Source organism: Ascaphus truei, chromosome 7, assembly GCF_040206685.1.
Source record: "Ascaphus truei isolate aAscTru1 chromosome 7, aAscTru1.hap1, whole genome shotgun sequence".
NCBI lineage: Eukaryota > Metazoa > Chordata > Amphibia > Anura > Ascaphidae > Ascaphus > Ascaphus truei.
In genome coordinates, this window is record NC_134489.1 from 64,507,446 (window position 1) to 64,531,145 (window position 23,700).

Here is a 23,700-nt window from a genome sequence, read left to right on the forward strand (position 1 = left end):
ACGCACACACGTACGCGCACGCACACACGTACGCGCACGCACGCACACGCACGTACGCGCACGTACGCGCACGTACGCGCACGCACGCACGTACGCGCACGCACGTACGCGCATGCACACACGTACGTACGCACACACGTATGTACGCACACACGTACGTACGCACACACACGTACGCACACACACGTACGCACACACACACGTACACACACGTACACACACACACACGTGTGTATACACGTACACACGTACACACACACACACGTGTATACACGTACACACGTACACATACACACACACGTGTGTATACACGTACACACGTACACACACATGTGTATACACACACACACGTGTGTATACACACACACACGTGTGTATACACACACACACGTGTGTATATACACACACACACACGTGTGTATACACACACACACGTGTGTATACACACACACACGTGTGTATACACACACACACACCTGTGTATACACACACACGTGTATACACACACACACACGTGTATATACACACACACACACGTGTGTATACACACACACACACGTGTCTATACACACACATGTGTCTATACACACACACACGTGTCTATACACACACACGTGTCTATACACACACACGTGTCTATACACACACACACACGTGTGTATACACACACACACACACGTGTGTATACACACACACACACGTGTATACACACACGTGTATACACACGTGTATACACACACATGTGTATACACACACATGTTGTATACACACAATATATACATACACACATGTATACATACACACACATGTATACACACACATGTATACACACACACGTATACACACACACGTACACATACACACACACACGTACACATACACACACACATGTATACACACACACACATACAATGTATACACACAAACATGTATACACACACACACTAACCCCAGCACCACCACATCAGCACACCGGTATCCCATGCCCCCCCAGAACACTGGCATTCTCGTCTCCCCGCCATTCCCAGCCCCCATCAACACCATCAGCACCCACACATCGCCACCTTTGCACCTCCCCCATCGGCACACCCACATCCGCACCCCCACATCCGCACCCCCACATCAGCACCAAACCCTCCCAAATCAGCACACCGATACAATCACCATCAGTACAGCCACAGCAGCACTACCACCGCACATGGGCCGTGTGGACCACTCCCCACCCAAATGCCACACCCACACCACAAACATCCCGGGCAACGCCGGGGCTCTCAGCTAGTGATAAATAAAAATCAACTTATTGTGCACATGGCAAAATAAAAACAAGAATAGAGGGCAGGCAAAACCTCTAATGCATTTTACACATATAGACACTTTTTCCAAGATAAAGATCTCTTTGATAAAGCGCCCGTAGGCGTGAAACGCGCTGGAGATTTTGCCTGATTTTGTTTTTATGTTGCCATGTGCCTAATAAATTGATTTTTATTTATCGTGCTCTGGACCTTCTCTTCATAGAGCAGTACACCGCCTTTTCTCCTTTTTGGGTTCTCTTTACATTGAACTACTGAGGGCAGGAAGCACAGGGTCGCTGTCAGTTCGGTGGCCTCCAATACCCCCAACATGCGAGATACCATAGGCACCTGATTCTGGCGTTTTATTGTCTCACCCAACATCCCTTCCACATTACGGGGTTCATTATCTTGGATGAATGCTCGATTCTGACCAATAGCCGTAGCGTTCATTATACTTCCACATTAACTTTGAACATTTATATAAGTGAAGCTGACCGAGTTGTACCTCGTGATGTCTCTGAAGCATCGACATTAAACCACGGTTCCTCTATTCAAAGGAACCAGAAGATGTAAGAATACGAGGGCAGGTCATGAAGGAAGTTGGAAACAGGGACTAGGTAACTGTAAGACCATCTTGCCATTACATTCCTCTGAAAAGGCAACCACCATACAAAATGGGGAAGGACACATATGCACTTGCCTTTCTCTTGCACTTAACTCAATTGAATGTCTAAATAACAAGCTGCAGCCTCTTTGTTTCAAAAGCAGTGTCTGCATTTAATCAACTTTGCTAACATACACATACTGTATAAAGAGTACAGGGTGTGGTACTGGCAGGGTTCATTAAAGGTAAAGCAAAGTGCTAAGTCACTCTGGCAGTGCATTGGGAGAATGAAAGACTCGCTTTGTTTTATGGAACGTTTGAGATCACAAGTTTGGTTTATCTGAGGTAAAGGCATGTTATGGCATCTACATTTGTGAGCAATGTTTTAACATGTAGGTAGTATTATCTTTTTGGAATGGGCTCAAATGAATATTGGGAGAATTGTAGGCATTGTGGTTTTCTATTAGATAGGGCCTAGATATAGATACCCACATTATTTTAGGGGGGGGGAATTATTTTTACATTTCTGTCAATCACTGCTCCCTGATGCAGGCAGGCACATGAAACCACACATTGTTTCAAAACAATATTGCCGGCTATTTCTGAAGATTCAATGATTATTGGTATAATCAGAGTATGTATAGTATTTGCACCTTTTGTTCTGACATGCTCTGTCATGTATGATATCGCAACACCAGAGTGACCGAAATGAAATAAAGGGTTAAAAAAAGTATTCTCTTTGGATTGAAAAATTCTGATTCATCTCTATTGCTCTGCAATTTCTAAGTAAAATGTCAAACGAACAATAATGAGTGTAATACACTTTAATTACCTGGAGAAAAGATATTGCTCAATAATTTGTTACAGTTTACCACTCATTGGGACCAACGTATCATGTAGACTATATTAAAGCCAACCAGCATTTTAAAGTAGCAATTCCGTGAAAATCATATATATATTTTGTTACATATTTGGAACTGTAGGTACCCTATAAAGTCAGTGCCTGTAGTAATGGCCAAAGATTGTTCTCATGCAGGAAGAAGAGTAAGCATCTGCTCAGCAGGAGTTCCCACTGCAGTAGCTCCAGAGCATAACTGGACCAGCCCCACCGGAAGGTCCTCAGTAGACTCCCGATATGACAAGTATAGACTAAGAATGCCGTACACTGAAATGGGATAGTGATCCCAGAAAATAGTGTGTGTCCCCCAAGACTGAATCTGGCCTTGTTGAATTGATATATAAGTCAGTATGTTTGAATGTAAAAAGTTTTTTTTTTCTTTTCCTCTTAACTCTGTGCTGTTAATTGAACAAATGGAACAAGGTGACTGATTGGGGAGGGGGAGGGTCATGTGACCTTTTTTTGTGTATAATACTAACAGCTCAGCTGCATTTGGCAGGAACTGCATTAGGCAGTGAGGCATTTAAAGTGAGGTTTTTAAGTGATACAGTTAGACTACAGTGTGACTGGGGACTGCTTCTTTCTGCAAACTCTTTAACTCAAGACAACAAATGGTAAGCTATTCAGATCACACTATGATCCCATGCTTGTTAGCCTGCATAGTTTAACCCCCCACCCCTTTACAACTTCTTTCACTGCAGCCTCTCCCAAAACTGACTGCACAAAACACTGAAACCCTGAATTGACCCTAGCATTGCAATGCAGCAAAACACATGACAAGGTACAGGTTCACCCCTGCTGTTTAGTCTGCACACACTCACTCTGCTCATAACAGCTCCATGCAACACTGCCTACCTCTGGCATCATGAACCTGCTATGTCTTCTAACTTTTTTCTTTCTCCTGGCCTCATGGAGATGTTACTCCCTCTATCCACTACAAACTCCTCCATCCTGGCCCGCACCCAACATCACCATACACCCTGGACTACTCAAAAGCCTTGCACTATCTACTGAATGTTGGTGGAGAACTCTAAAAACCAGCACACCAACCACTGCTCACTCTAATGGAAAACACCACAAATTTACAACTTGTAAACAACTACCCAAATTTCTTCTCATACTATTACTCTCTCTAGCAGGTGATATTGAAACTAACCCAGGTCCTCCCATTTCAGCTCTGTCCCATGCCCCTGAGAATTCCACCTTTAAATTCCAAAAAGGGCTATCTGTCGCCCATATAAACATCCGGAGCCTGCTGCCCAAACTAGACGAACTAAGGGCATGGTGCCTTATGCATAAACCCAAAGCCATCGTTCTTACAGAAACATGGCTATCCTCTAAAACCCCTGATGCAAATATCGCCATTCAGGGATACTCCATTTTTAGGAGAGATAGGTCAAAGAGAGGAGGAGGGGTGTTATTTTATATTGCAGACACCTTACAATTTACACTGCTACATTGCCCACCAAGTCCACCCTCTTTTGAAACTCTAGTTGGCAAAATCTGCCTCCCCTTTTCTAAGCCCATCTTGCTTGCTGGCATCTACCGCCCCCCTAAAGCCCTTCCACAATCCTTGACTGATATCACCCAATTTCTTGCCTCCATTTCCTCTCTGAATGAGAAGAGTGAGCTGCTAGTTCTTGGGGATTTCAACTTCAATTGGCTTGACCCTAAAAACCACAAAATCCAGATACAACTCAAGTCACTTAACCTATCGCAACTCATTTCCCAACCCACACGAATAAACCTGAAGTCGCATAACCATTCCTTGCTAGACTGGATTCTCTCCTCAAACCCCAGCAGAATCCAATCCTCTGGCATCCTTCCTGACATTTTCAGTGACCATGCAATAGTGTACTGTGTAAGGAAAATTAAACCGCCCCATTCAAGCCCCAAAGTTCTCCTAACTAGAACATTTAAAAACTTTAACCCACAACAGTTTCTGGATGACCTTACCAACTGCCCATGGCACAGAATCGATTTAATTCCCGACCCTGATTCTGCGCTCGACTATTTCCAATCCGAGTTCTTAAAACTCTGCGATACCCATGCTCCACTACGCAAAATAAGGGTACGGGGGGCCCACCTTCCATGGGTTACACCTGACCTTATAGCACTCTACCAGTTCAGGGATGCCTTGTGGAAAAGCTACAAAGTAACTGGCACTACCAAGGATCTCAATCACTACAGATGCCTGCGGAACGTGTGCACAAGGCAAACAAGGCATGCAAAAGCACAATATTACTCTGACAATCTCCTCCAGAATACATCAAACCCAGCTAATTTCTGGAAGGTTATCAACAATATATTCCAGCCTCCTAACCATCAACAACCAAGTAATATCACTAAGGGGGATATTACTCTGACAAACCCCACTGACATTGCAAATGCATTCAATGATTACTTTGTGGGGTGTGCCACTAACCTATTAGCGAAACGCAGCACAAACCCCAAACCTGAATCTCATCCTGGGAGTACCCCTATAGTCCCACCCCCTCCCAACACTGCCCACAATTTTCAATTTAGCCCAGTATCTGAAGAGGAGATTACACAAGCGCTCCTCAAACTAAAACTAAGCAGCCAATGTGGACCCGACTTACTACAATCTAGGTTCCTACGACTTGGTGCCCCAGCCATTGCCAAACCAATTGCGTCGATAGTCAACTCTATCCTGTCTGCAGGCCATATCCCTAAGACCTGGAAAACTGCCAGAGTTGTCCCAATCTTCAAAAGTGGGGACAAAAACACTGTCTCAAACTACAGGCCAATCTCACTTCTCCCAATTCTATCCAAAGTTATGGAAAAATGTGTCCACTCCCAATTAAGCGAGTTCTACACCAAGACAAATTTCCCTAGCCAATTCCAGTCTGGGTTTCGTCCCAAACACTCCACCGTAACTACCCTGCTAAAAGTTTGCAATGAAATCCAGTGTGGAATGGAACGGGGACAACTCACTGGTGCAGTATTCCTAGATTTTGCAAAGGCTTTTGACACAGTTGATCATGCTATCCTGCTTAACAAACTCCAGAGCTCTGGAATAGGGAAACATGCTTTAAACTGGTTTCAGTCCTACCTATCAGGAAGATCCCAACATGTGTCCATCTCAGGCTCTAACTCCAACCCCCTGGATATCACCTGTGGTGTCCCGCAAGGCTCTGTTCTGGGGCCCCTACTCTTCTCAGTGTTCATTAATGATCTTCCCACAGCTTGTAAGGAAGCCTCAATACACATGTATGCAGATGACACAATCCTGTATGCACACAGCCATAGCCTCTCTGACCTTCAACACATACTTCAGTCTGACTTTTTGAGACTCGAAAACTGGATTTCCCAAAACAAACTGTTTTTAAACACTGACAAGACTGTAACAATGGTATTTGGGACCAAGACTAAATTTGTAAAGCTTCCAGTGACTGAGCTCCTGATTAGAACCAACGCTAAAACCACCCTAACACCTGTCACTAGTTTTAAATACCTGGGCTTATGGTTTGACTCCCACTTAACATTCGGGATGCACATTGATACCCTGACAACCAAGACCTATGCCAAACTAGGGGTACTTTACAGGAACAAATCCTCCCTAAGTCTCCTGGTCAGAAAGCGTATTGCACAGCAGATGCTAATGCCAATTATTGACTATGGAGACATAGTATATGGCTCGGCTCCTCAAACCCACCTTAGCAAACTTGACACCCTCTACAATTCAATTTGTCGTTTTGTTCTCCAATGCAACTACAACACACATCACTGCGAAATGCTCAAAGAACTAGATTGGTCATCACTAGAGTCTAGGCGCAAAGTTCACCTTTCCTGTCTCACCCTCAAATACTTTCTGGGCAAGCTACCCAGCTACCTGAACAAGCTCCTCACCCCTACCACATGCAGTACCTATCACCTGAGATCAGACTCCAAAAGACTATTCATGGTCCCAAGACTCAACAAAGTATCCGGACGTTCCTCCTTCTCCTTCCGTGCACCCCAAAACTGGAACAACCTACCAGAGACTCTCATATCCACCACCAGCTTAAGTTCTTTCAAATCTAAGGCTGTCTCACACTTTAATCTGGTCTGTAACTGTTTCATAAGCTCATAATATATATTTTCTTTAACTGTGCATGCAATGTCTTGTATATAAATGTATACCATGTTCATTTATGTAACTGTATTTGTAACCATGTATTATTTGTTTTACTCTGTGCCCAGGACATACTTGAAAACGAGAGGTAACTCTCAATGTATTACTTCCTGGTAAAATATTTTATAAATAAATAAAAACAAGGGTCCACCTTACATAGGACATTATTGAATCTTTGCAGGAGATTGCCAATCTAACCATTACTAAGGGAAACAAGCATAATTACCTCCCTAAAAGTGAGAGCTACCAGGGGAAGAAGCACAGGGTAACCATATTGTTTGACACCAGATAATGGGGCCTATGCAGAGAGCAGCGAATTTTAAAATTGGCGAGTTTATTAAAAAGTAGCTTTTTTGGAGAGTTTTATTCTCCATATGCAGAAATGTGCGAATTCTGCTATGTTTAACATGAATGCGTGTGGCGAGTTTAAATTGGCGAGATGCGCGCTTCAGAAATGTGTAAAAAAAAATTCGCGCCTTTTTTTCCCCTTTGCTATGGCCGCGAGCGGCAGCTTCTTGCCAATTTTTTCTGGCGAGGCAAAAAGGAGACAATCGCGCCATTTTATTGGCGCGAACAGCCGCTAGATGCCGTTCGCGCCTCTCTGCATTAGGATATTTTTAAAACTGGCGAGATGGAGGTTCTCGCCAGCCGCGAGGCGAGTTTTAGAAATAGAAAAGAAAAATTGGCGCGTTTTTCGTAACTCGCCATTTTCTGCTGTTTTCTGCGCGATTTTCTCAAAAAAATGGCGAATTTTGAAATAGCGCTGCTCTCTGCATAGGCCCCAATGTCTGAAGTAGTCTATCTGTTCTATGGCCTGCTATACTATTCGGTCGTGCCCCCCTTACCTCCAATGAAGCGTCAAATGATGCTGTGGGGCCATGTCACGTGACCTGAGGCTTCATTTTTCATTTGACGTCATGGTAACAGGCATCATTTGACACCGCATTGCCATGGAGACGCGTGGACTGAAGCCGGTAAGTAAATTTACAGAGGCATCGCTCTCTCAGAGCAGGGCCTCTGTAATCGTCGCGCCCCCCCAATAAAGTCTTGCGCCTCCCCTGGGGGAGTTTGAGCACCACTGCCTTATACCATCTGAGCCCCCTGTGACATAGCCCTGGATTATTGGTGGCCAATAACATTTCCCTTTCACAGGCCATAAGCAATTTTGTGAAAAAATGAATGGTTGGCCTCTTTGCTTCCTAAGCAGAAAGTGTACATTTCATCAGACGTTGCCAACATACGCACACAAAGATCAGAAAAGGGTGCAGGGCATTTCGCTCACACAGGTCTCCTAAGGTAAAGCTAACAGTGAGAGAGCTGAGTCACTCAGCTTGTTGTATTGGAAGAATATACAAACTTGCTTTGTTTTATATAAAGCTTATGGACAAAAATTACATTAGTCTATGGCAGGGTGGCCAACTCCAGTCCTCAAGGGCCACCAACAGGTCATTTTATTAAGGATATCCCTACTTCAGCACAGGTGGCTCAGCTTTCTCTTTCGTAAAAAAATGCAGTCGGCAGCAGCAAGACCACAGCCACCCAGAGCTGCGACGAGGGCTGAGGTCTGCCATCAGGGGGGAGAGCAGGGACAACTTGTGGTTCTGCTCAAGGATGTCTTCTCCCTACCTTTTGTATCTAAATCCCTCTCCTGCCTAAAACCTTTCTCAGTGAGTGCCCCACACCTCTGGAATACCCTTCCCTCAATATCCGACTGGCAGTGCCCCTCTCTCTCCACCTTTAGGACATTTCTTAAAACCCACCTTTTTCATGAAGCTTATGGGTAGCTCCGTTGGTGGATACTATACATTCCATACGCACTGACCTTAACACCTACTGTTCTCTCTACTTACCATTTAGAATGTAAGCTCTTTGGGGCGGGAAAGCCTTTGCCTAAATGTCTACTTTTATGCATGAAGCGCTTATTTCTATTATGTCACGTGTATTACTGCTGTAAAGTAAAATGTCCACTGAGTCCAAGATAAAGTCCAATCTATGGTGATGTAAGATCAGGCTCCAATCAGTAGATCAGTAACATGCAGAAAAATACAAAAAGAAAAATCATCATAGTGTGTATTGTAATTGCAACTTACATAAAACACTAACTAACACAAACAACATAAAACATGAAACACAGAAGCTGATGACATTTAAAACTAATTTATTAAGACAAGGAAGCCTGTTGTAGCGGATCATCAGAGGTTAAAACCCAAAACCCTACTGTTGCGGGCAAGTTGAGTGCGCTTGAAAGTTAGATTTTTGTTTTTGTTTACTCAAGCACCAAGCTTGAGTGAGCGTGCGTCCCCGCGCACGAGCGCACCGCGTGAGCAGGGGCTTACACCTATAGATTTATGTAAGTAAAAGCGGCAAGCACCGCGCACTCAGCGCCAGCGGGACCGCAGCATTAGAGCAAACAAATGGTGCTAGTCTCATTATCTCATTACGGGAGTGGTTGTAAATACTACAACTAGGTTATCTTAATGCAGAGGTTCTCAACTCCAATTCTCAAGATCCCCCCAACAGGTCAGGTTTCAAGGATATCCCAGCTTCAGCACAGGTGGCTCAATCAGTGACAACTGATTGAGCCACCTGTGCTGCAGCAGGGATATCCTGAAAACCTGACCTGTTGGAGGGTATTGAGTACTGGAGTTGAGAACCCGTCTTAATTCATTCTTTGTGAAACTGAACCATGTGAAATCCAGATCCACATATTACTGATAACCCAACGAGTCACATTTATATACAAATACTGTAGGTGGGGCTGAGATATTTTGCTCAGGATTCATGGGCTTGCCATGACATTCTGACGCCTGCCCGTAAACATACAGCAATGTCCTGCAAGAAAATCATCGCTGTGTTTGGAGCAACAGGTAGGATTAAAAAATAGTACAAAATAATGTTTGTATTAAGTGAAACAATTGAGAATGTATTCACTAGTATGTGCGTCTACAACCATGAACAAGGTCACTGTATCTTCAATGAACTCACAAGCCGAGCAAATGTTAGAGAAGTTGTATTCAGTCCTTTGTTTTCTTGCAATCTGCGTTTTTAATAGTCTGTAACCTATTTTAAACCCTGAAAGCGTAATCTGAAAATATCCAAAGTTAAAAAAAAAGTGATGCATTCCAGGTTTCTGGGTGGCATTTCTGAAATGATTTTGGGCTTTGAAAGTGCAAATGAAAACATGTCTGTGCAGAGCTGCTGGCACGCACATCCTAAGCGGGAACACAGAACATTGTGATTCAGCCCTAAATTGTTCAAAGCTGGCTAATTTTTGTACTTAAAGTAGATTAGTCGGCAGTGAATAGGGAATGCAATTCTTAGGTCTCCTCACTAATGCACTAACTCAGGGGTGCACAAACTTTCCCCCTGCCTCCCCCCCCCGGGCCCCACTTACCTTGGCTCCGTTGTCAAATGACGCTGTGGGGTCATGTGATGTTGCATTGCCATTGTAACATGACATCGTGTGACACCGCTTTGACATGACGGCGCATCGCTGGAAGCCAAGGTAAGGTCATTTACAGAGGCCTCGCGCAGTCCCCGGCATTTAAATTCCATGGGGAAGAGCGCAGAGTCTCTGTAACTACTGCGCCCCCCTGGAAAATCTCACGCCCCCCAGTTTGCGCACCCCTGCTCTAACTCTCCATAAAATATCTGTGAATTGCTTATATAACCCTATTCATTTAATATAACCATATATTATCATAACTCTATGCCCAGGACATACTTGAAAACGAGCGGTAACTCAATGTATTACTTCCTGGTAAAACATTTTATAAATAATGTGCATTATCTATTTTCAGTTGTTGAAGTTGTTTTACCTGAGCAGCCATTAACAATCACCTGCCCTAGCAATGTAAAGTTTATACTATGCAACAACATACTAAAGGTGGTGTCCAGAATTGTTTAAATAAATGTTCTGCTTATTACCTAATAATTGATACGATTTAGTTAATTGTTTTGCTACCTCGATAGCTGAAGATTTATGACACAATGGAAAGGAAGAAAATGAATGGCGAGAGGTGGGGAACTTCATACATCTCATTATAATGTATGCGCTGCTCGACCGTAACTCCTCCCACTGACCTAACACGAATTCCAAAGCGATGTGCATGGGGAAAAATGGTTATGCTTTATTATTCTATAAAGCAGGCCTGCACAACATGCTACCCGCCGGCCTCTCTGTGCGGCCCGCGATGAGATTTAAAAAAAAAAAAAAAAAAAAAAAAAAATGGCGGCGATTCACCGTGGTTTCGGGGGTGATGTGAGGTGCATTGAGGTGAGGTGCATTGAGGTGAGGTGCATTGAGGTGAGGTGCATTGAGGTGAGGTGCATTGAGGTGAGGTGCATTGAGGTGAGGTGCATTGAGGTGAGGTGCATTGAGGTGAGGTACAGGAAGGGTGATGTGAGGTGCAGGGGTGATTGGAGGTGCAGGGGGGGGGGGTGATTGGAGGTGCAGGGGGGGGTGATTGGAGGTGCAGGGGGGGTGATTGGAGGTGCAGGGGGGTTGATTGGACGTGCAGGGGGTGATAGGGGGTCATTGGAGGTGCGGGGGGGGGGTGATTGGACATGCGGGGGGGGGGGTCATTGGAGGTGCAGGGGGGTCATTGGAGGTGCAGGGGGGTCATTGGAGGTGCAGGGGGGATGATTGGAGTGAGGTGCAGGGGGGAGAGTGGTGTGAGGTGCAGGGGGGAGAGTGGTGTGAGGTGCAGGGGGGGGAGAAGGATGTGAGTGGTGTGCAGGGGGGTATTATGTGTGTGGGTGAGGGGGAGAGATGGGGGTATGAGAGATAGATGGGGAGTATCGCAAAGGTTGATAGTGAGGGGTTCTGGGGGAGATATGAGGATGATGATGAGAGGTGCTGGAGGAGAGATGATGATGATTTTACCCATGCGGCCCCAATTTTTTTTCCTTGGAGCAGTTCGGCCCTTCTCGCTTTACAAGTTGTGCAGGCCTGGTATACAGCAAGGTCTAGATTTGCTAAAGTTCATTAAAGTGGCCATAATATTCTGTGTTATGAAAAAATATATAATGGTGTGTGTGTGTGTGTGTGTGTGTGTGTGTTCTAAACACCACCCCCTCTTCCCATTTATTTTTATAGAATGAAGTGCCAGGAGCTGAAAATAGCACTTGGATCCAGAAGACCCCTGGTTTTAATCCTGTAAAAAAAAAAAAAAAAAAGTTAGGGGGGAAGGAGAGTTGCTGCTTTTAAAATAGATGAGCAGTAAAGAGTAACACATTGAGTGCTTATTTGCATGTCATTACCCAGAAATCCCTCACTGCAGTGGAAGCACTGTTGGCTAAGCCAGGGGAGCACAAACCTTTTCCTGCTGTCCCCCCCTGTCTGGCCTGTGCCGAAGCTACGTCCCTCCTCCTACCTTCCAGTCGCGTCAAATGACGCTCCGGGGTAACTTGACGTCAGGTCACATGATCCACGGCATTTTACGCCGGTGACGTTACATGACCCGACCGTGTTGCCATGGAGACGTGTCACAGCGTCTGAATCCCAGTAAGGGGTGTGTTTTTTTTTTTTTTTTTTTACAATTTGCTATATCTGTATGGAGTAACATTAATAATTTTTTGCAATGCTAGGTGCTCAAGGAGGATCGGTCGTTCGAGCGCTACTGGAAAATCCAGGCTTTGTGGTCCGAGCTGTGACCAGAGATGTTAAGAAACCAGCTGCTGTTGCCCTGCATGACCTGGGGGCAGAAGTGGTCAAAGGGGACCTTGATGACCAGAAGAATATTGAAGCTATTTTGACTGGAACTTATGGCGCTTTTTTGGTAACCAACTTTTGGGATCATTTCAGCAAAGAAAAGGAAATTTGTCAGGTAAGGGATGTATATTTCTATAAAACACATGTAACCCTCAGACCCCCCCGGTCGTAGATCGGACCCCCTAGGGTGTATTAAGGTCTGGCTACATGTGTCTGGGTGGTGCATACCTGTGTGGAACAGGAGGGCCTGAGTCTCCCGCGATGGTATGAGGAACAGGGACATGTTTCTGGGGTACATGCCTTCATCTCTTAGTGGTACAGCGCCTCCATCTCTGGCAAGCCCTAGCAGGGTAGGGTGAAATCCTTCCAGAGAACCCCACTTGGGGGCGAGAGAATTCAGTCTCGCACAGTCTCTTATAAAAGCAGCAGCAGCTCTCTTTATTGCACACAGCAGAGTAGCAACAGCACACGTTATGGCAGGTACAGGGTCTTCTCTCCCAGCTCCAGACTGCACCCCTTCAGGATCGGCTCTCTGGGGCTCTTTGTTTCCTGCCACCACCCCAAGCCGCGGGCGCTCAGGGTGGGGCTAGCTCTTCCCTCACCACCTAGGCAGGGTGAGAGGCACTGGTCCACCGCAGCTCTATCAGCTCTACTCAGGGCCTGCCTGAGCTCCTCCAATGAAACACACTACTGGCATTCTCCTCTATGAACTCTCCTCCTGGAAACTCTGCTAGAACTGACAGAATGACACACTAAATAGGCTGTGCACTGCCCTTTATGACTTAGGCAGGCCCCTCCCCTATGTCTCTTGCCTTAGACACAGAGTCAGGCGGCCTACATCCACCACTCAGGGCAGGGCTTGAAGTGGGGGAAACCCATGATAACTACTGGCAGCCCGCCCTTAGCAGGGCTTATACCAGTAGGAGAAAGATATATATATATATATATATAGCCCAATTTCTTACCAGGGCTACACACACTTAAGTATTTGTAATACAGGTTGGTGTGACAGATGCTGTATACCAACACAAGTGCTAATAAAATATCAAATTGATATGGAAAGATAATGCCTGGTTTAGATCAGGGGTGCTCCAGTGCTCCAGTCCTCAATTGAGCCACCTGTGCTGAAGCTGGGATATCCTGAACCTGACCTGTTGAGGGAGCTTGAGGACTGGCGTGGAGCACCCCTGGTTTAAGTTAAAGACGAATAAAACACATGTTTACCAATTTCTCTGTAGGAAGCTCAACGTTCCACTTCATCTCCTTGTCAATATATTTAAACTCGGGGACTCTTCCTCCTGAAACTCCCCTTAGAACTCTTCTTCTCTGGTATTTACCTTTTTTATGCTAGTTTGGGTGTCTCAAAACACTTGTTTAATACAAATTGTTTTTAATGTTTATTCATTATAGAGCCTTAGCGCTGCATACCTGCTGACGAGTCATATTTCTACTTGGGTTAATATTGAGGGGGTTATTCCATATTGTCCAAAGTGGTCTAGGGGGCTATTTGCAGTTGAAAATTACTATTGACTTTAATGGTGATTTTTTGACCCAAAAACGGCACAAACAGAAGCTTTACACAATCTAAAATAAGGCACTAAACGGAAGTATGTGAAGATTCAATAGAGCTACTATATGAAATGTTCCATGCAGGTCGATCAACTTTGAGGCATTCCTATTCTCCTGCAATCCACCATTGATATTTGATTGAAAGAATCTGTTCTATTTGAACCAGTTATCAAGCCAATTGGAAAATTCTGCCAACTAATCAAGTGGGGGAAAAAACGAGATTCTGCATCCACCTCTACCTACACTTTTTTTTTTTTTTTGTCTACTCAATTTTTATTGGTTTTTGTCAGGGAACAGGGGTACAAAAAATAAAGTAGGAAGGATTAGCGGGAAGGCGGATGGGTACAGAATGCTTACAGACAATATCTTTGGTTATCAAGTTATGGTTATACAGTGTAGTCTTAAAATACTGAGGTAAGGATGTCGTAGTTACCAGAAAATTCATAGGTTATACATAGTAACAGTTTGGCATCATTTGATTAATATGTTAATAGGGGTGGGTTCCCTGAGCTTCTGCAGAAGTCCAGCCACGGCTGCCAGATCACAGGGTATTTGTAAAAGTTGTGGTGCTCAATAATTGAACCAGGTTCCGTATGCATATGGTAATAACATCATAAGTCCATAATTGGTAGTCCAGTGGTAGTGGAGTTGCCCCCAAATGAATATAACACAACTGAAGGGGAATGTGACTGGTGGAGTCGGCTTAGACATCCACAGTGATGTACACAATATAACCACCCAATCAGTAATAGTATTAAGGAGGAACAATGTCCATGGGAGACAGGATTTGAATAAGGCACTGCGGCACTTTACCTGTACTGTCCAAGGGGCACTCACAAAATCTTCAGCGTGCAATCCATCTAATGTAGATACAGGAAGAAGATAGGCGTAGATACAGGAAGAAGATAGGCGTAGATACAGGAAGAAGATAGGCGTAGATACAGGAAGAAGATAGGCGTAGATAGAGGAAGAAGATAGGCGTAGATAGAGGAAGAAGATAGGCGTAGATACAGGAAGAAGATAGGCGTAGATAGAGCACAGCTCCAGGCATCCTGTAGTAAGAATCCAGGAAAACAAACCAGGCCACTCCAAAATAGTAACAAAAAGAGGTTATTTAATGCTGGCTAGACATAAAGGGAAAAGGTACTGAATGAATGCACCTACGCGTTTCGTACAGGGGTACTTTATCAAGGTAACAAGGAAATGAAATTACTGCCTTTATATACCTATAAGTAGGTAGGTATATAAAGGCAGTAATTTCATTTCCTTGTTACCTTGATAAAGTACCCCTGTACGAAACGCGTAGGTGCGTTCATTCAGTCCCCCTTTTCCCTGTATGTCTAGCCAGCATTAAATAACCTCTTTTTGTTACTATTTTGGAGTGGCCTGGTTTGTTTTCCTGGATTCTTACTACAGGATGTCTGGAGCTGTGCTCTATCTACGCCTATCTTCTTCCTGTATCTACGCCTATCTTCTTACAGTTTGTTTATGGCCCCTTGTATTCTGGAGAAACTCATTTTCTACACACTGCAGATGTCTCACATTTGATTATTCGTAGTTAAAGTGGCTGAAGGAGGTAGTTGCACTGTGCCTGAGCTGAAGACCTTCTAAATCTGTTTAGCATTAGTAAAAAAAACCTTTTTAGAGCTCATACTAAAAATGATATTATGTTTATGCTCTAAAAATTAAAAGGGAGGCAGAATTCCTAAAATAACTATTTTTTTTTTCTTTAAAAAAAAGTACAGTATTCTTTTATAAACTAAAAAAAACTAGTGGTACTCTGTTCTTGTTTGTGTGGATCTTATCAGATAATTAACACATTCACATGCGTGGTGCTACAGTTATCGTCACTGAAAATATTACAAAATATGTCATAGGATTCATGTACTGCAATATTACAATCTGAGTGTGTTTAAAATATTGGGGGTTTTAAAGACTGGGAGAGGGGCAATATTTGGAGCAGGGGCTTCTGAAGTAGGGGGTACTAACTGGCTAAGAGGCTCTTATTCCCTCCCCTTGAACATTGCCCTGGGATGGACAAAGATTACTACCAACAGAAAACAACCCTAATAATGTCCCCATTGTACTACTCGTGAACACCCAGTTGCTCTAATACCCCTTGAGGGGGTGGGGGGATTCCTTAATAAATGTGTATTACTGGGGTGCAGGTGTTTGGGGGTCCTGCGACCTGCTCTAACTAGATTCTGACCTTGGCAGGATGCAGAAGGACTGAGAGCTGATTCCAACTTTAGTGTTTGAGGTAGCTAGGTAAGGCGGCGCTTATAGTGCCAGCGACACGACATCGCTACAAAACAATTGTATTGATGCCGTCGCGTGCGTTTATAGTGGACGCGATGGCGACAGCGCTACCAAAATTCTTGTCAGTAGAATTCGATTTTGCAGAGACTGTCTCCCCATGTGACTGCCTATAAGCCAATCACATAGTCCCTCTGCCTTCCCCCTTGCTGACTTAATTCCCTGTGTAGCCAGTGACTTTGCCAAACCTGATTACAACTTTCGCGACGGGTGACATCATCGCTGGCTGGCACTATATAAGCGCAGCCTAAGATTCCCCAATACATTGTAACTATGTATTGTAAACATGTTTTTGTTTTCTTAACTCTATGCCCAGGACATACTTGAAAAAGAGAACTCTCAATGTATTACTTCCTGGTAAAACATGTTATAAATGATATACTACTGAGAAGCTACATGAGCACTAACAGTTGACCACAAATGCCATGATTTAAATGTATATATTTTGTGCTTTTGCTATATCATACATTGCCTGACTCGCTTCGTTTGTGTTTTATTTTGTAGTTTGTCTCTAAAAGATATACTTTTATGTGATTACTGTGCTTGTTTTCTCTTTGGCTGTGTTCTTCTCTCTCTCCCATGGCAACATGGGGGGTGGTGGGTGCTAGTGTTAAGGACTTTGCCTACTAACCGTGGTAGCAGAATTACTTGTTGGGAATCTGATATACTGTACAGTGCATGCAATGCAGGCAAATACAGCCGTGTGTGAATCACGTTTACATTTTGAATAGGGTAAGATGGTAGCAGATGTGGCAAAACGTTTAGCCGTGAAGCACGTGATCTACAGTGGTCTGGAGGATGTGAAGAAGCTGACGGGAGGGAAGCTGGAAGTGTTGCACTTCGATGGGAAAGGAGAGGTGGAGGAGTATTTCTGGGAGACCGGAGTTCCCATGACCAGCGTCCGAATGGCTTTTTACTTTGAAAATTTTCTGACATCAATGAAGCCTCAAAAAGCTGCTGATGGAGATTATTATAACCTGGGTATGATGTACTCTATTAGTCGTTACAAATTAATCTACATTAAGAAACGTGATGACATTTGGGGAAAAAAAAGATAATGTAGAGTTATTTGTTTTCCAGCCCAATCCCATTCCTGGGTGCCAGACTCTGCACCATTGAAACAATTGCCTAAGGGGGGGTTGGGGGGGGGGGGGAGTTCAAGGTTCTTGTGTTTTTTTTATGAGGCTCAATCCCATAATAGAACTGAAATGGTGACTCCATTTAAAACACTACAGGGGTGGCCTTAGGGCAAGGGTCCCTTTGGTTGGGTGGAAGTTGGATACCGGTGGTGCTGACAGGAGGAGGGAGCGCAGGGTTCCCAGACTGGCAGGACTGCTTCTCACGGAGAGCTGTGTGTTTCTTTGTGAGAGGGGTCTTATCTTTTCTGGAGCAGGCTGCCTCTTGTAGCGTTGCCATGGTGACCGATGTCAAATGATGTCATAGTATGACGCATTGCCATGGCAACGTGATGTCATATGCCGTCATGATGCTGGAGGAGGGCCACAAGTATTCCCACCACTTCCACCGATTAGGGCCCCGCTGTCTGCATGCCGCCTTGGGCCTCGCAAAGCCAACCTTCACTTTCATTGGTATTATACTCTCCCATTACTCTTCCATATTACCAGGAAAGGAGAACGGATTACAACTTGCTTGTTAGAGAGGATGGCTGTTTTTGCTCAATACTCAAACCAAAAAGTAGCAAAAATATAACAAATTACTGAAAGTAAGGTCAATCAAAAAATGTTCCCTATAGTACAAGGGTGGCCAAATCCCAGTCCTCAATGGCAACCAACAGGTCACGTTTAAGGATACCCATGCTTCAGCACAGGTGGCTCCGTCTTTGAGTAAGCCACCTGTGCTGAATTAGGGACATACTTAAAACTTGGCCTGTTGGTGTGCCCTTGAGGACTGCAGTTGGCCAGTCCTGGTGTTGTACATCAGTAACATCACTGCATTGGAAGCAGATGAACCCAGATTCAATTCCAGTGTCTGCTTCTTGTGACCACGTCACTCTCTTTCCCTGTCCTCCAGTCATTCAAACATTAGATAAAATCTACAAAGCAGAGATTTGTTCCTGGAAAACGCGATTTTTAAAGCGGCAGCACAGTACAGTAGGAGAAAGACAGACATAGTTCTACTATTTCATGTAAAAATGCTATGCACAGTTAGAGTATTCTTCTCTATATAAAGCATACATTCATTAACTTTCTCTACACTGATTTCACAGAACTGCTTTTTTTTCCCTTCTGTATTCAGCATATATTTGCGACACCCGGATATGCAGTGGAGATAATTCAACATTAAGTCATAAATGGCGTCAGTTGTATGCACCCTGCAGCAAGAAAGGTTTATCTTTGACTCTGAAAAATCAGTATTTACACAAAATGCCATTTGTCCTTTCTCAAAGTGTCTTATGCTGATTTCTCACAATGAACCATTTGCAAATTGTGACAGTATTAATAGTTGTATATGAAATGTATACCTCTGAGTAATATTAGTTGGGGGATATACAGTACTACAACACATGGATCTGCAAGTTCAATGTACCTGCAGTGGGGATAAAATAATAAATGATGTGTGCATATGTCCGTCGTTGGACACTTTCCACATATTAGGTCTAATTTTCATGTCTACAACCGTATACATTTATTTAAAATAATACATGCTGTATCTTAATATCTTTTAGCTTTGCCAATGGGAGACATACCAATGGATGGCATGTCTGTGGCAGACATTGGGCCAGTTGTTTTAAGCCTCTTCCATGGACCAGATCATTACATTGGAAAAGCAATTGGTCTGAGCTCTGAGCGTCTCACTGCTCAGCAGTATGCAGAGAAACTGTCCAAACACACAGGGAAAACCATAAAGGACTCTAAGGTAATGTGTGTGTGTGTGTGTGTGTGTGTGTGTGTGTGTGTGTGTGTGTGTGTGTGTGTGTGTGTGTAAAAAATTAATTGTTTTATCACTCCGAATGATATAAATGTATACATGGCAAAATGGTGATGTTCTGATCTTCAGAGCCCTAGCAAAACTACATATTAATAAAGCCCGCGCTGGTGATAAATATATCGCTGCCATTAATTCAATGTGGTCCTACTGTATGTGGGACTGCACTATTAAGTTCTCTCATTGACAAGGTGCGTATTCTTCAGTGTTACTCCGGTATTGAAGTGTTTTCTAAAAGATGTACAAATCAATTGATGCTTGAAGATATATATAAAAAAAAAGAGGGAGCATGGAAAACGAGTACCTACCTCGCAATAGATCAGGAGACAAACAGTAGTGATTTGAAGTAGAAAAGTTCTGCGTTTGAGCAGCTTGCCATCATGGTCCTTGTAAGTGGGGGAAGTTGAGGCGCAGAACAAAAAGGTGGAAGGTATTTGCCTCCAGAGAATAATTACCACAGTATTTACAACAGTCCCCTTTAAAGGGGATACTGACATTGCAGAGGTGTCCAGGAGTTTCCTCCAGAAAAGAAGCTTGGAGTTTGACAGCTTCTGTCTCTGGAGCAAGAGCTTTAGTGGGTTGTACCACAGTTTGCTCACCTTCGAGGCAGCTATGGCTGGTGTAATGATCTGAGCTTCCAGGCAGAGGTGTGTTCCCTCAACAGCTCGGGTAAGGGGGAAAGATGTTATCCTTTAATTGTGAGCCAGTTGTGACACTGGCCTGTCAGTCCTCTTCCATTCCTCTACATATTAAAGCCACAAAACATGTGCAATCTTATATGGTTGTTTTTAAATAAATCCTTGCTGTAGTATTGGATAATAGTGACTGGTTTTTATTTAATTGTTAATCCAACTCTTAATGCTATTTTTATTATATACTTGTCATGGAACAGAAATACCCATTTCTGCCTTCTTTCACCCCCCCCCCCCCCCCCCCCCCGTTTCCTTGGCAGTTCTGCCTGCTAGCTGTATTTGGATGTTACTTTCCTTGCAGTTTCACTCCCAACCCTGGTTGCCCTGGCAACATCTCCAGTCCTCCAAGTTAATGGGCTTTCCCATTCCCCCCCCCCCCCCCCGTCCCTGCTGACAGTTAATTTGGCCTGACCCCTATCCCTGTACCACAAGCAGTACCCACTGTCTTTACTTCCTGACATTGGCAGAGTGAGTACATTCATGTTACACCCCTATGGCAAGGCCAATTCTTTTCACCTGCCCTTAACTACAAAGCACCCACAGAGATTCCCCTTTCCAACACAAACATCTTATCCACAAGTGCCTGTTTTTATTGCTGCTTTCCTAAATAAAGTGAAGAAAATATACAGGACTTGTGCTTTGGAAAGAGAGCTGAGTTGAAGCTAGCTGGGTTCATTCATACCCTAGACATGACCCTGGATCCAGAATAATACTGATCATTCTTTGATTTTATAGCAGGTTTTAGCCCACCTCCCAAGCAGTGCAATATTTTTGCAACACTTCCCTGTTTGAGATCATTTGTTGCCAATATTCGTAAGGCTGTGATACTTGCGGCACGCGATATAGCGCACCGCCAAAACAAATTAATGTTTTCAATTGAGCACGCGCGAATAACGCGTCTAAGCGCGCAAATTGATCTTGCCATGCGACGGCGGCATCATGGCCTTTATCATGTGAGCGGTTCAGCTAATGAAGGCAAACAGGTTGCGTGACTCATGGCCACGCCTTCGTCGCCTGCAATGCAGGTTTCACCCGCAATTGATGTCGCGCACACTACCCGCTCTACTATAAACAAGGCCTAACAGTTTGAACTTTAAACTGTAACAATAGATGTTACCTTAGTAATATCAGGATACATTGCAGCTGCTGCGTTACACTGACGGATTGATTGGAACTTAAAGGTGGCCATTTAGTTAGGCACACAATCAGGGTTTTTACAGATTTATAACAGGAGCACCAAACGATTGCCAGTTTAGGTAAGGCTGAGATTATGAACAAAAGTAGTCGCACTGGAGAAACACCGTTGACGAATTTAAAATATAACATTTATTAACATATAAAATGTAGATATAGTGAGGTAAACAATCGAACAAATGATTAAAATAAATTAAAAATGAAAGGAGACGTCAGTATGCTCAATCTGAACGCTGTTATGGAAATGAACGTAGCTATCAAATCTATAGTGTGAACCACAATTATACGATTGAATTAACTGTGGTGGTAGCTATTTCAATAAATCCTGGCGTTATCAGATACCTGATCCTAAATGTACCTAGAACCTCTTCTACGGAGAGGTCCAAAATGTATGTAAATGCTGAGATTATATGTAAGGCTGAGATTATACCATGTGCGATGGCACTTGCACGCGCCAAGTACAAATTGCAGGATCCCTTGGAGGCCGCCCCTAGTGTGTGAACGCGATGGTGCGACTGTGTTTTGAAAAGACAAGAATTGTCTTTTCAAGCGACAGCCGCGTCACGTTAGCGGTTCATTTAATCACGACGAACCAGCTCCGTGATGTCATAGTCACGCACCCACCACTCACCTCCCCCATTGCCTGAAATGTATGTGCAGAGATCGGTTGGGTGCGCCATGCGCATGTGCTCAAGTAAGAACTATAAACTCGGCCTAAGAATGTAGAATTATACATTATAAAGCATGTGACATTAAAATATGGAAAAAGAGGGAATGTAGTATTGCTGCTTATAATACCCATATTTGACCCTCTGTATAGCCCCCTCTATCTGCCTCTCTGCTTCCTGCCCTAGGAGGTCTCCTATATCCCAAGCTCTCCTGGCTAAAAGTTAAGGCAAAAATGGATACCAATACAATAACTGACAAGATCAGGTCATGAACATCAAAAATAAATCCCAATATATTTTTTGGCATTGGGAAATACCAAAGAAAAGTGTGTGTGTGTGTGTTTATTTTTTTCATGGATAAATCTCGTAAGGTTAAAAAAAAAACTCTGATCACTGCTGCCTTTAAGAAACAAAATATGAGTTGCATGGCTTTATTTCATTTTGGTTAATTTTTCTCTGTAGATCACACTGGAAGATTATGCGAAGTTGGGATTCCCTGGAGCCGAAGAGATGGCTGCCATGTTCCACTTTTACTGGATGAAACCCGATCGTAACATTGCATTAACTCACAAACTTAATCCAAAAATTAGTAGTTTTGACCAGTTTCTATCAGAAAACAAAGAAGCATTGAAAAATATTTGATATTTTTAGTGTTTTGGTCTACTGCATGTACTTCACAGAAATACTCTGCGCTCTTGCTGCGTCAATTATTCCCACGATATTTAAACTGTAAGCAGCAATATTATAACAATTGCATTTGGATTGTAGAGTTTAGGTTTTTTTTGCATTACATGATTTGTTTTTTCTTGTTATTTGACTAGATTTGATTGACTAAATTCTAAGATAATATGCTGTGGTAATTTAGGAGGAAATTGAACGTACACGTAAATGAATTTTTTGAATATTAATAAAACATGAAGACTTAAATGCAAACAGAAAACATTGACCGCAGTAATCGTCTTTTTTTTTTGGGGGGGGGGGGCAATATAATAATATTAGTTCTTGTATAGCGCTGCTGGTTTTATGCAGCACTTTACAGAGACATTTTGCAGGCACTGTTCCCTGCCCTGAGGCACAGGGAGATAAAGTGACTTGCCCAAGGAGCTGACACCGGGAATTGAACCTGCTCGAAACTCAGTGCCAGTCAGTGTGTTTTACTCACTGAGCCACTCCTCCCATATTTAATGTTTCCCGTTCCGTCATGACACTGAAATCGGCTGCGGAGATGCTACGTCTGCCCACAATGAAGGAGATGAACTGAGCTCCGTCAAAAAGAGTGCAGAGAAGACCCACCAAATTAATAAAGGGGATGGACAATCTAATTTTATGAGGCGAGGCTAGCTAAATTAGATTTATTTACATTAGAAAAGAGGCGTCTAAGAGGGGATATGATAACTATAACTATATACAAATATATTCGGGACAATACAAGAAGCTTTCGAAAGAACTATTCATCCCACAGTACAAAGGACTCGGGGTCATCTCCCTAAGGTTGGAGGCAAGGTGGTTTGACCAGCAACAAATGAAAGGGTTCTTTACAGTAAGGGCAGTTAAAATGTGGAATTCATTACCCATGGAGACTGTGATGGCAGATACAATAGATTTGTTCAAAAAAAGGTTTGACATCTTTTTAGATAGGAAAGGTATACAGGGATATACCAAATAAGTAAACA

At 43.5% G+C, this 23,700-nt stretch overlaps 1 protein-coding gene across 1 annotated transcript; it reads left to right on the top strand.

Annotated features, from left to right (window-relative positions):
* The first annotated feature begins 9,661 nt into the window (after positions 1-9,661).
* Positions 9,662-22,969, top strand: LOC142499465 (nmrA-like family domain-containing protein 1). Its single transcript, XM_075608845.1, has 5 exons — positions 9,662-9,796; positions 12,519-12,757; positions 17,259-17,508; positions 19,214-19,404; positions 22,490-22,969. Exons 1-5 carry the CDS (start codon positions 9,757-9,759, stop codon positions 22,667-22,669), a joined length of 900 nt encoding a protein of 299 aa, XP_075464960.1. The 5' UTR covers positions 9,662-9,756; the 3' UTR covers positions 22,670-22,969.
* Positions 22,970-23,700: the final 731 nt, after the last annotated feature.

Bases quoted from the DNA above. Each gene is read 5' to 3' on its own strand.
- LOC142499465 (XM_075608845.1), top strand. From the start codon at position 9,757: ATGTCCTGCAAGAAAATCATCGCTGTGTTTGGAGCAACAG. The intron at 9,797-12,518 runs GTAGGATTAAAA...TTGCAATGCTAG, and splicing joins CGCTGTGTTTGGAGCAACAG to GTGCTCAAGGAGGATCGGTC. The intron at 17,509-19,213 runs GTATGATGTACT...AATATCTTTTAG, and splicing joins TGGAGATTATTATAACCTGG to CTTTGCCAATGGGAGACATA.